This window comes from Anneissia japonica, unplaced genomic scaffold, assembly GCF_011630105.1.
Source record: "Anneissia japonica isolate Jap-2015-1 unplaced genomic scaffold, ASM1163010v1 scaffold211_len1577895_cov191, whole genome shotgun sequence".
Classification (NCBI taxonomy): Eukaryota; Metazoa; Echinodermata; class Crinoidea; order Comatulida; family Comatulidae; genus Anneissia; species Anneissia japonica.
The window spans coordinates 186,332-200,586 of NW_022711099.1; the positions used below are offsets into that span (position 1 = coordinate 186,332).

The 14,255-nt window shown below is 31.9% G+C and overlaps 1 protein-coding gene across 1 annotated transcript; it reads left to right on the forward strand.

Moving 5' to 3' along the window:
- Positions 1–2: 2 nt before the first annotated feature.
- On the forward strand, positions 3–13,550 carry LOC117107253 (zinc finger protein Pegasus-like). Its single transcript, XM_033248879.1, has 3 exons — positions 3–129; positions 4,874–4,953; positions 5,068–13,550. The coding sequence occupies exon 3, from the start codon at positions 5,095–5,097 to the stop codon at positions 6,772–6,774; it is 1,680 nt and encodes a 559-aa protein (XP_033104770.1). The 5' UTR covers positions 3–129; positions 4,874–4,953; positions 5,068–5,094; the 3' UTR covers positions 6,775–13,550.
- The last annotated feature ends 705 nt before the right edge of the window (positions 13,551–14,255 follow it).

Here is a 14,255-nt window from a genome sequence, read left to right on the forward strand (position 1 = left end):
AAGCGGAAGTGGGATAACAATCAGTGCAGCAGCAGCGTGTCTTTGTTGTTTTGGGAGCAGTTATCGAAGGTAGTTCTAGTCCTGACTTTAAACTTTCCGATGGATGAGTGATAATTCCATTATTATAAGGTATTACAAGCTGATGGGTAACATTTTATTTTTGTTAAAAAGGGCTTTGTTACATTAGATAGAATAAGAGGATGTGAAATCCTGCGGTAGCCAGCCGATTCATTGAAAAGAATCATGTACGATCAAGTCTTTGTTCAATGCAGTGCGGAGCGATTGTGTCAATCAATAAACGACTGCGCTGGAGTGACACTCCGTTGATGACAGGTTTTGCTCGCCTAGCTGATTTGATTGCGAACCACTGAGATTTTACGTTAAAATGTTATCGGCTTGTAGTCCCCAATATACATGTTAGCTATTTCTGTAGTTTTTAATGATGTCTAAGGCACTTTGTGGCCGTATTTGCGGCACAGATTTGGGATATTTAGCACTTTAATTTTGTCTTATTCATTCATTGCAATTTTTATTGTCTGATAATTGTAAATAAAGCATTGATCACAACAATGACTTCCATTGTCTAGAAATCGGGTTTCAGAGAACTTAATAAAAATGTTATTTACAAAGATCTTGCATATCAAATTTATACTGTTGACTGTTATGTAGGTTTGTCAGGTGTGGTATAGTACTGTAACTTTGAAGAATTTTACAGTTGAATGATTGACTACAAAACAGAAACAATAATTAATTTATATCCTAAAAAATTAAAAATATGTATTTTTGTTTGAAACAAACTATTAATTTATTTGTCTAGGTCCTCCCATTGCTATATTTTCTTTAATTCTCTTATCTGGCACCATGTGTGGGCAAGTTGTTTGTACAACATTATGACCTCTATAAAACAGCTAGTTGTTTCTTGTTTACTAAGTATTTCTCCATTACTTTTTATATTCTTTTTTTTTCTTGTCATCCCTTTTGTTATAAGGAAAATATGTTTTCTTTTGATTGTTCAATAAATTCTAAACAGTTTGTTAAGGTCTTACTAATTAGTGCGCACTCAGTACATTATTTTTAATAGTGTTATCCAGTACATTCTACTACCTTGTTAATTGATGAATATTATTTTTATGCCAAAAATCTTTTAAAATATTAAAATAAGAATCTTTTAGTTTTATTATCTACTGGGCATTATAGGACCGCAGTTTTATGTGGTAATTAGTATTTCTACAACTAGATAGACATAGCAGCATTTTGTTGCAATTCAAGAATTTAACGCTTTATTTGGTTTGGTAGAAATAAAATTTTTTTTATAATGTTAGGAGTAGCATAATGTACCTCTTTAAAGTCTTTCATGTTATAGGTCTATTACCTTTTATTTTCTCAGCCTCATATGGATTCACATTTTTTTTTTAACTATATTTATTTGCCAGGACTTTTTAAAGTCTGAATATTATCCAGTCTTTAAGTATAATTTCATGGACCCTCTAGAGTTTCATCTGTGTCATCACACCAAGGACAATACCAATGTAGTAATAATTTTTCTCACCTGTAAATCTTACAACAATCAATGTTTTATGGAAACTACAAAGAAACCAAAACTTGCTAACCTCACACTCAAATTATCTTACCTCTTGTCTTAGTCACATCTGTTTATGTATGGTCAGTTACTATACAGTAGGTCAGTAGAGTATCACTCAATGCTAGTCACATGTTTACCAGCTCTCCAAGGATAATCTTTGCAGTAAAAAACTAAGAGAATATAAGAGCCTGTTTCTACTGAAATGAAAAAAATCGCTTTTTCAAAAATTCGCTTTTTTCTCGCAGTAGAAACGGGACCAGTTCAAAAAAAGCGATTAAAAAAAATTAATCAAAAACATGCAATGGATGGTGTGTTTGAACGGCAAATAACCGATTTTTTGGTTGTGCGCTTTTTAGCTGCAACACAAAAAGCGATTATCAGGTGAAATGTGACCTCCAGGTAAAACCACTGCAAAGCAAGATTGTACCATGCACGAACTTTAAAAATAATTAGTCCTTTTGTTTATGTCCTAGGCCTACAAGCTAAAACGTCAACAAACATGTGAAGGGACGAAATTACTCGTTTTGTAATAATTTTGTGGAAGGATATTGAACTTATGCCTAGCCTAGGCCTCTCTGCTCTTCTGGGCCTACCGTTGTCCTCGTTCTTTTGTTCGTTCGTTGTGATTATGCGTTCGCTTTCTTGCCGCACACCCACACCGTATCACCCTCTCTTTATCGTGACCAGAATTCATGTGAAATATATTGTCTTGTTGGTGAGAAAGAAACTACAGTATACAGTTTGGAAAACGTATATAAACAAAATGACGTAATTTCTGCCGCAAAAAACCTATTTTCATAAAATCAAAAATGCAGTTGCAATGCAGGCAGGCAGTCTGGGCGCTCATTAACAAAAACGGTTAAAAAAGTTGATGATTTTGTGTTTATCAGTAGAAACATGCGCTAAAATCTAACCAACTAATCTCTAAAAATAATATTAATTTACTTAAATTATTCTGCCTCTGGTGAAATATTTAAAAAATACCATAGAAAATGTCAATAAAAAAAAAATGAATGGCTTTAATAAGTATTATATAAGTTATCAACTGAAATAAAACATTGATCCAAACATTCAGTTTTCATTGGTTTACACATGGAGGAAATTTCCTCCATGGTTTACAGATGTTTTAATTCAAAATTCTTAATTGATTACCAGCCAATTTGATGTTGCGAAATGCTAGGAACATTAATTATTACATTCATTATATAGGCAAGAATGTTTTTTTTTTAAATATATTTTCATTTGAAAGGTATAGTAATAAGTTGAATATATTGTAAATAATTTTATTTTTAGCTTAATATCACAGATGGTACATTTAAAAATAGACTAATATTATTAAGAATTATAATAACAATAAACATTTTTTTTGCCAAAAAATCAATTTACCGAGATAAATATATAGCAATAGTAAAAAGTTTGATTACCATTTTGGACTTACTATACTAAGGCTGGTATAAATCGTGATTTTTCTTTTAATTCAAAATTAAATTTGAGCCGTGGGTGTACAAAATATGTTTTCTGATAATAATATATGAGAATATAATGTATATTTTGATGAAGGACTATATTAATATCAGAAGATTAATTTAAAATAGTATATTATTAATCATTTTCAAATATGTAATATGCTAATGCACACTATCTACAGTACTTACAGTACGTCGAACAATTGCTTCCACTATATTTGCATTTATACTAATGTGTATAAGGTTCCAGTCCAGAGTTAATTTACTGAGTGTGCAAGTGTTTGGTGTACAATGTTATTATTATATATTGATTTTTTTTCCGATCTAGATTAAACATTATTATTGTATACCGTAAATTAATTTCTACGTACCATTGATTTTTAATATGAATTCTGTAAGTCGTATGAACATTGAGTTTTTTAGAACAGCCATTTTTTAATTAAGCTTTAGCTAAATTTATCAAAATAAATTTGTTTTATACAAGAATAATTTTAATATAAATGTCCAGATACTTACAGAATATAATTTAAAATTAATTATATTGAATTAAACTATATAAAATCATTGAGAACCTTTAATTGGTCATCAAAAAGCTAGTGTGTGTGTGTACTGTCTCTTATACACATCTAGATGTGTATAAGAGACAGCTTCCAGAGTGGAAAAGAAATCGGATATTTTACGGGGATATCCAGGTACCAGGCTGCCACGCATAGCTATGCGTAGAATATCCTCATCCTTTTCGAGGAATTTTCCTCCTTTTTGGTGAACATAACATTGCATATAGCACTACTATACAGCCATACTTCAGTACCACTAAATGACAGCCTTCCCAAACTTTCAAAATTTTAATTAACTGCAGCACATAATATTTTAATATTTAACCCAATTGTTAGAGATATGCATTAAATTTAAAGCATATGCAAACTTGTGTTAACATTATGAATTAACATGCAAGTTATGTTCAACTTTTTTCAGTCATCCTGCCACTAGTATACTGTACAGTACATCCTACTGTATCTTACAATGTATACTTTACTCGTCGTAACATTAATCATCAACATAGAGCTTCCTTTGCACAAATACTCACATTAGAGACTGATAAGAAAAATGTTGTGATTTACTCATTCAAGAAGCTTAATCATGGGTCATTCCATTAAAATATGAATAATTGAATCTTATGTAGATTTATTTTAATCATGTGTAATTTGATTTCAATGGTGGGTACATTAGTTTGACATAAATATTAGCTAGTTTGAATTGAAGCACAGTGATTTGATTTTAATGGATATAATTTTTATTATTTAAACTGTGGTAAATTTTTTGGAAGTTTTATTTATGGCCTTAATTTAATTTGAATCATGAGTAATTTGATTTTATTTGTAGATTTGATATTAGTTGTATTTTGAATGGGCAAAATGTAAAGTTATGGGTTATTTTTTATATAATATATAATCTGTAATTTGTAGGCTTTAGTTTTATTCCTTCTTAATATGACAGTAGTAAAACACATTTTAAAACTGTGTGGTTGTATTTCGTACATGTTAAATAAGATACAAGATTTTATGTAACATAATGTTTGCTATTCATAATATAAATATTTGTAATCATGTTTACCATTCACTTGACTGTAGTTTCAAATTCCAACAAAATCTTATATGTACTGTTCATGTTTTTAAAAGTCTAGTATCTTCGTCTTTGTTAATTATTAACATTTGAAATGTTAATAATGTCTGGAAATATTAAATTGACTATTATATCATGTGATAAGTATCTACAATATTATTTGTGACCTAAAATATTTTTAATAATCTATTGAATATTTCAGAGGCTGCCAGACAAAATTCAGTAATACATTAGCAAGTATCCTGAAAACTCATAAGGAAATCAGAACAGAATTTATGCCAGGTACAGTATTATACAGGAATTTTATATTTAATCAAAAAACACTCTTTTTAAAATCTTTTTATTATCATTTTTTATGTGATTTTAGTATTCATGAATACTTTTCTATATTTTCAGGCTATTAAACCAAAGATAAATTTCAAAATGGGGCGAACTAACACAGCCACAACTCCAGAGGGACACATGATTCGCTTCCAATGTCACCATTGCCCATATTCCTCGCCAAATAAACACAACTTGATGCTTCATATCAACTCACATCGAGGTCATCGACCCTACCAATGTAGCTACTGCCCGTATGCAGCGTCCCAGCCGTCCACCGTTCGTACACACACGCGTGTCCGTCACCGTGATCGATGCAAGTACAAATGTATTCACTGCGAGTTTTATTGCCAAAAGGAACGTGCAATCTCTCTCCATCTGGAGAGGTACCACAGTATAACCACTTACTCAATCGCAACCTACATGAACTCTAGCTTCGTTGATGACCAATATGCAGCGCCCTCTGATGGGATAAGCGTACTTAAAGGTAGACCAAGTATTTATGATCGGCAAGCTCGGATGTCTTCTTTAATGAACTCCAGTACAAATGTGAAACCGGAATACTTGAAAGGTTTGAACATGGAGAATATGTTGGCTTTGCATCAGAATCTAGCCAACAGAGGTCCACCACCCAAGATGCAAATTTTAAACTCCAGTAGTGATTATAGTGCTATAGTGGACTACACTGCCCATCAGCAACAAGAAAAGGCCAAAGTAATTAATAACAATGGTGTCAAGCAAAATACACCTGCCCAACCAATGGACACAAGTGCTCCTCTTGACTGTTCGGTGAAACAATCACCCTCTCATGATAGTGAACCCGAGGCTGCTGACACCTTGGAGATGATGTCAAATGACATGGAGTCGCATTATGAATGCGACCAATGTGACTATGCGTGTGCTTACGAGTCACAATTTATCAAGCATTTAATGACAATGCATAAGGATAGCGGTATTGTTGTTGTAGACCCATCACAAGAAGGAAGCTTAGAATATTCAGCTACCAATCACGAGGCAGCAAACTCTGGTATTGCTGACCTATCAGAAAATGGCGTATCTTCCAATAGCAACACTTCAAATGGTACTGACTCAAATATCCATTCAGCAGACATAGCAAAGGATTCTGGGTATGCCAAAATTGGCCCAACAAAGTTAGAAAGTCATACAGAGTACCCTAAACACACAGAGTACCCTAAACTCAAGCACCTTCAAGATAGCGGACGTCTAGAATATGCAAATGCAAATAATTTCTATGTTAATTCGAACATTGCCGTATCACAATCATTTGACATAGCGGTACCCAACAAAATGCCATTTATCAAAACCGAAGCGAACATACTTCCAGAACATATCAACGGTACTCATAATCCATCCCGGCAACAAGACCCAGGAAGCGGAACAAGCAACAGAATCCCATCGAAACGAAAGATGCTAAATCCGGTTCAGAGGTTAGACAGGAACAGAGCCAGTCCCAATCCGTACCAGCTGGACACAAGATCCCCTCCTGCCGCAACCACGCCAAACAATACTCTTCAAGACCAAGCCACGCAAACTAATAATCACGCGATAGAGACTCTTCGACAGAAGCAAGAACAATTTCAGTTTATTTGCCCGCACTGCAAGATCATTTTTCCAGATAATTTGCTGTTTGTGATCCATCGGGGGTCTCATGGATATAACGATCCATTCCAATGTAACATGTGTGGATACAAAGCGATAGATAAATACGAATTCACTACCCATATCCATGGATGCCCTCTCACAAAACCAGCCAGAGATTAGGTAAGAAAAATAATATCGTAATCAGTTTGTTTTTTTACGTGTCGGAATAATTCTGAGAACACATAGAAACATAAATTTGAAATTATTTTATAAAATTCTTTTTTATTTAAAACTGCGGCTCTTTGTGTTTAAGTAGGGATGCAAATTTTTAAGCTTTAATGAATTAAAAAGAAAAACAATGCGAAAAGAATATCTTTGTTTTGAAGACAATGAATTTTAATTAATAAAAATGTTAGTGCATTATTTTGTGCAGTCTTGAATAATAATATACTTTATTTATGTGGTATCAACTGCAGTTAATTTTTCACTAGGTTGTCATAATTTATTGATAGTGTAAGAAAGAAGAAACAGGGTTTACTTGTTATTTTCATATTTTATTTATTTCATTCAAACTATCCCTTGATAGTCACAAAATACATAAATACCAAGTTATACCAGTCTTAATGTATTATAAAAATGTCCATTTGGATTTTCAAAAATCAAGTTTGTTAAATATATTATTCTGAGTCTGGAGTAAAATATCTGTGACATAGCTAAAGGTATTCATTTTTATTCAGCCTGTGCAGATATAGTTTATGATTACCAAATTTTGATCGGATTTCCCTTTAGTCTAGGATGTATTGAGAATTATTTAATTAGAAGTAAATAGGACAAAGGAATCTTGCGATAGAATCCGTTTCTTACAGGCGACGTGTGCTTCCTTTGATAACCTTTCTAAAAAGCTCTTCAAGCAATTTCTGAACATCCGCCGAAAAAAGATTTACTTAAACATAACATACAGTTGTGTAGATTATCAGATTAAAAGTATGTGTGCTAAACTCTAAGTTATTTATCAGACAGTTGAATTCACATTGGTTTAAAGCTACCTTCTTTGTTCAGATGAATTATAGAGCACATGGTATGTCATCAAACAAAGACGTCCAATCAACATTAAGACAGTTTTCAAGCAGACTATTTAGAGGGTCATATTTTCAGATGGTAACACAGAAATAATCCCATCAGAGCATCAGCTGAAATCTCTTGAGATTGCTGGCATTCTACATTGCAATCGGGTTCATATGTTTCATAAAGTGTTGTTAGATGTACTTCGGGGCATTCAGCTTCCCAGCAAAAACTGATTAGTTCACGGCCTTTAATTAATTTGAATCTATCGGTGATCATGTACCTTTCGTGCTATAGCTGTCTGAGTCACCATGTTGCTATCAGATAAAGGTATACAAAGAACATTGCCATTAATATATGGTGTCTACAGGTCTTTATATTGTTTCTTTGTTTGCAATCAGTTACTGTATAATTTGTCCTGTTTAGCTGATTGTCCGCGAACAATAAAGCATGTTTGGGCTAGTATTGAAAAAGCTCTTGTGACCAAGAAATCTGGGCTGGCGATATTTACATTTTAATTGGATTTCACAAAAAGTGTTAAGTACTGTATTGTTTTGAGTCTGGCTAGCCTAAGGCAGTTGTTGTCTGCTTGTTTTAGGTAGGTCTGTACATCTGTCAGTCATAATTGTGTTTTAAATTGAAAGTATATATAATGATTGAATCATTGGGATGAAGCCTACAAACGCTCAAATATACTTTAGCTCATATTATATAGTACATTGAAAATTATGGGACACTAATGCATACTCCAAGCAAAGAAATACATGACATAATGGTTTCTTTGTTTAGGATATGCATTAATCTTTCATATCTTAAATAAATCAGTTGGCCCTTTGGTTTTTAGAAATAACAAAAGTACTTTATAACTACATAAAAATTAAAATAATACAATGCAGAAATCTACTAAGGATTCTGTGGGGATCAAATTTAATCGTTGTTTAGAAAATTATATTATTGTAGCTCAGATTTTCTTGGGATTTTTCTTAACAGCAAACTTTTTTATATCATGAGCCTTCACAACACTGGACAATACAGTATGTTGTAGGTCAGAAAATTCTGCCTGAGTGGATATGTTCAATTTATATATTCCTTCTCATTGATTATGTAAAGGGGTTAATTTATTTACATAGCTGCAGATGACATTACATGTCGGCATGTCTTTTGTAATGTAGTTGACGTCATAACTGCCCTGGTAGTGGTAGGCCATGCACGGTGGACAAGCGAGCAACAATAACTCAATGTCGCTTGTGACATTCTGTTTATATAATGGAAGGACCGAGCACTAGATAAATAACGAGATGAGATTAATTACTATGTAACTAATTGATCTTGCGATTACAATTTTAGTTTTAAATTTCATTACGATTTGATCATCCTTGTTGAATTGAATTCAGTTGTGCTGGAATTCATCGTATTGTCTGTACATGCTTTGGTTTATTTTTACCTTGAAGTAATTATAGCTTAGCATCTTGTCTAGCGACTCCATCCATGTTTATTGCGCCCAATGCTGCGCATAGTTTTAATAAGTCTCTCTTTGTATAATTGTACTTACTGTTGACGATTGTGAGACACAAATGACAAGATTCTACTATATAATACAGAAAGTGATTGTTACTGTATATTGTGGCAATACATATTATATTACATGGTCTCTCTTGCCAGCATAATTGCCGGTAATCATAATTTAATACAATTTCATATCCTTTTATTAATAATTAATATTCCCTTTAGTAACATGTGCAAATAAGAAAATAGACAAAGTGGATTGATTGCGTCAAGCAATCACCTAGAGTTGTCGCCCTAATTTAACAAAGAACGTTGAGCAATATTTTGTAGTAGTACTTTACATCCGTTTATTTATTGTTTCTGGTTTTTAACAAAAGGGGATGTTTCTCACAATTTATATTTAAAAACCTGAATATCTGCCAAAAAATGAAAAAAAAAAATTTTAGTTATGTATATTTTGTAGCAATGTTAAGTTCTTTCTTTTTTTTTCTTTTTTTGTTTTGTTTATTTCAATAAAAAATTAACATTATATAGTGTTTCAAGACTTCGAGGCCAAAGAGTCATAATAATTTGATTCCTGTTATAAATGTACAGTTTTCTTTGTTTACTTTAAACTTCCCTTGTGTTTTTGAACATTAACTTAGCTTGAGAATGCCTTGCATGTTTGAATGTATTGTTTATCAGTTTGATGTAAATAACCTTGGTTAGACATGCTACATGACGTCTATGTATTTTGCCTATATATTTATTTATTTACATTTCAAGTAACTTATTGACATACAGTACATTAAAATACTGTATAAGAATGTCAAAGGTCATTCAAGGTCGTTCATAGGTCACACAATAAAGTGTTAAGATAAAAAAAGTTCTATAACTTTTTTGTTCGTAGATTATAAGCTATTTATTGTAAAATTAAAGATTAATTAGAGAAGAACAGGATTTAATGTTTATCGGAGATGTTTGTCAATTTGTGCGTACTATAAGTACAAAGTTAATTGCGATATTGTTATACTCTTTGTAAATATAGTTTGATTGATGGTACATGATTGAACCATGTACACATTGCCTTTTAGTATAGATTACAACCATTCAAGTCACTATAAGAATGTCCAAAACAATTTTGTATAAGTCCAAAGAACCCCTTTTTACTCTATGTTTATATTTGTTGAACGTGCTTTGTTTTCATTTGTGTCCGTTTATAGATGATAAACAAACTGTTATCCATAGCATGCTATTGTAAATATGTTATAGAAAAAGATGTTGTAATTGTTAGAAACGATACTGTACTTAATAGTGTCTGCTTCCATCATCAAGTCCGAGATTTTTGTAAGTGTAACGCTGGGCATAAAATGCATTGCCAACAAATCCATTTTCACTCTGTGCGAGCGCTTGATGGAGCATCACCATCTATTGATTGTTGGTGGCAGTCGGAACTGATTGTCATTGAATACGATCTATCGAGTGCCTCTCGTAAAGAAGTGGAATTGCGTCGGCCGGTGCATTGCACTGTACGCCCAACTTAAATGATCCGAACCCTGACTTGCCATAACATTCAATACAAGATTATTATCTACCATATGGCTTTTCAGAAATAAAAATATGTAAGCATTCTAATTGAATACTGTATACGATGAGAAATTAATGCAAGATGATTGTACTTTCAAGTTTGTGAACTAATAATTATAGGTTTTACACAGAACAACCAAAGACAATTGTAGCTAGTATCCCTGACACTTGCAAAAGACCTGTTTTTTGAAAATAGAGCCCAAGTTTGAGAGGTTCATATTTTCGTAAACTACTTTTTAACAATCCATTTTTATACTAAATGGTTAGATGAATTACAGTCAAAAAAAAAAAAGAAAAATAATTTAAAGTATAAAAATGTATTACAATATTTTTAATTTTAAATGAAAGATTCACCTCTGCTTATGCAAATTTAACATGAAGTTATTTGTGTGAACTGGGATCTTTTTTTTTTAGTGGAAAAAGTTAATTTCTTTTGTCTGCAGAATAATTTCTTTATTTGGTTGATGACAATTACAGTGCACGTTGTCAGATGATTAAAAATGTCATTTTTACCATACATGAATATTTTAATATAGATTACCATTTAATGTGCTATATAATACATTCTGTGTGCTAATGTCTATTTGAAACATGAAAACAAAATGTGATGTACATACTGTACAATAACCATTTTTTCTTTTAATTAATTGTCATTTATACCTTTTAAACAATTTATTTGTTTTTTTTTTAATGCAGATTTAGCCTCGGTATTACAATATAACATAATTTTGTTATATTTCTACCTTTTTAATAACTTGGTTTAATTTATTTTATCTATAAGCAAGTGTGCTGTTTACTGTATATTTTAATCATTGGATTATCATTCTACTGATTATGATTGCAAACTAATTATTTGGTGCCAAATTAAGGATAATATATATCAATTATGATTATTTGGGTTTGGTACAATATGCAAACCACCAGTGTGGTGTTATTGATTTTTTGTTATAAAGTGTAAGTGAAGCTGTTACTTTGCTGATTCCACTGTTTGTGGGTTCATTCCAGCAAATTTCCCTGGATTTATCTTGCAAATAGGATGACAACTCCAATCAAGCATGAAAACACTTAGTTAAAGAAAAGATCCCTAACATATGACAGGTGTCCTTTAACAAAATGGTTAATTCTGTTAATTTATTGATCTAATGGGTTCTGTTGTAATATATATAACGGTTATGTATTTATGATTGTTGTATGTTTTGTCTTCATTGCAAAGGGGAGACCAAAGTACAATTTCTTTTTCCTGTGTTTTTTTTAGGAGTGTACAGTACATGGTGCTTTACTAGCTCCATGACTGCTTAGTTTATGTCTTCATGCTGTCGTCATGTTCTAGTAGTGTAAGGTACATTGTACACAATGTGTACATATGCTCTGCTATGTAATTAGATACGTTGATAACAACTCATATATTTTGTAATGTAATATGTTTCTTCATTACTTAGCATATTTCAGGCATAATTGTGTTGTTTGGGAGAATGTAAATGCATAGGTGATCTAAATTCTCACCATTGTTCACAGTGAAGTACGCATAATACATTGAACAGATAATTAATGTAGGATATTACTATTATGTTATATTTGATAAAAATTTCTTGTTCTTTTTTTTTTTTTTTTTTAAATGCATAATTTGAAAAAAGTTTTGGTTCCAAACTGTCATCAGTTTTCTTTTAGTGAGTATAAGATAAATTCCATATTCAAAGACTAAATTTTGATTATGTTTCCATTGCCTGGTATTTAGCCAGAACGAAAGCAACCCCCGGAAGTAGAGTTGGAAATTGAAAAGTCCTGTTTATCACCCTTTGAAACTAAATCAATTTAGTAAAAAATGTTCTTTAGTAGGTTAAATACTCTAATGAGATCTTCCTGTGTAATAGCTTCCAGCTTTCATCAGATCTATGTATACCTTGCTATTATACCAAAGAATCAACCAAAGTAAATGATGAAAATTGCCGATTTAAGAGAGAAAACAATGTGATTTCAATGATAAATCTTGCAATGTAACTTGACTGTTTGTTTAATCACATTTTCCTTGAAAGTGCTATAAGGGTCTACAGTTTAATAATTTGGTATTGTGCAGAGGATACTGTATTATTACAAATGCATGTGATTGAAAAATATTCAATATTTACTTAAAAAGTGTCAAAAGTTGTTCTAAAAGTCCTGTGAAACCATGAATGAAAAATTAAATTTAAGAAGCAATTTATAGTGTTACTGTATCAGTATTGTTAATTTGAATAAGAAAAATTTCTGTTCACACATACTGTAGTGTTACTTAGTATGTGTTATGTAAACTTCAGTTACACGGATAATCCATATTCAAAGAACATAGTACCTAGCAACATGTTATCCTAGTAACATGGTATCATAGCAATATTGTATCATAGCAACATGGTACCCTAGTAATGTGGTACCTAGCAACATGGTACTCTAGTAACATGATGACTACTGTAGCAACATGGTATCCTAGTAACATGGTATAGCAATATTGTATCATAGCAACATGGTACCCTAGTAACATGGTATCATAGCAACATGGAATCATAGCAATTTGGTATCTAATCAACTCCATAATCACATGTTGACCATTGTACCATGAGTGTACAGAATCGTTAAGAATAGCCACCTCCATGGTGTGTGCTTGTGTGTGTTGTGTTCAAAAGAACACATCGTCGAAGCTTCTACGTTGTATAGTTTGCTCTGTTGAATGTAGTAGAAAAAAAAACGTTGCCGATCCATTCTTCGTAACGATGCCAGAATGAAGGTGGATTCGTCTAAACGTTGAAGGCACTAGATTGAATAAATCATTGAATTGTAGATGAGAAAAATTATTGTGTAATAGTCTCTTGCCTTGAATAGATTTTATTTGTACTTAAAAATTTATAACGCTGTTCATCAGTAATTTAAAAAAAATTAAAATAAAGTAATCATTTGTATTGTCATTTACACATCAAATTTTAATCGCAGTTTTACCCACACCAGTTTGTAACACACTTCACCCAGCTTTACTGTTTTCTAATCGTGGATTTCATTTCATTTATTTCATTTAACAAATACAAAACGAACAGAAATAACAATACCAAAAATCAGAGACAGGATAAACAAAAAGCAAACTAAATTGCTGTACAAAATTTTCTCCGCTAAATACATAAAATAAATATATAAATCTCTCTTCTCTGGAAGTAAAAACGGCCAAGGCCAATAGAAAAAGTTAATAAGTAAAAATTTAAAAATAAATCACAGAACAGCATGCAAGAAACAGTGTATTGTTACTCTCATGGAGCCACTAGAAAAAACACGTGGGTATTCTCAAAAACTCACTGAGAGCAAAAATATAAAATGAAGGCAACAGCAAAGCACAAACAGCGACAGCAAAGTAAGTAGCGGTGACAACAGCAGTGCAGATAAAAGAGAAATTAAAAATTATTAGAAGTCAAGATAATCCACCATCGGAACCCATACACAACAATTTTTTTAAATTTTTTTTAGTGATCATTCTGGGAAAAGTTGAGCATTGTGTGCAGTATCAACAC

Coding starts and splice junctions, on each gene's coding strand:
- LOC117107253 (XM_033248879.1), top strand. CDS start 5,095: ATGGGGCGAACTAACACAGCCACAACTCCAGAGGGACACATGATTCGC.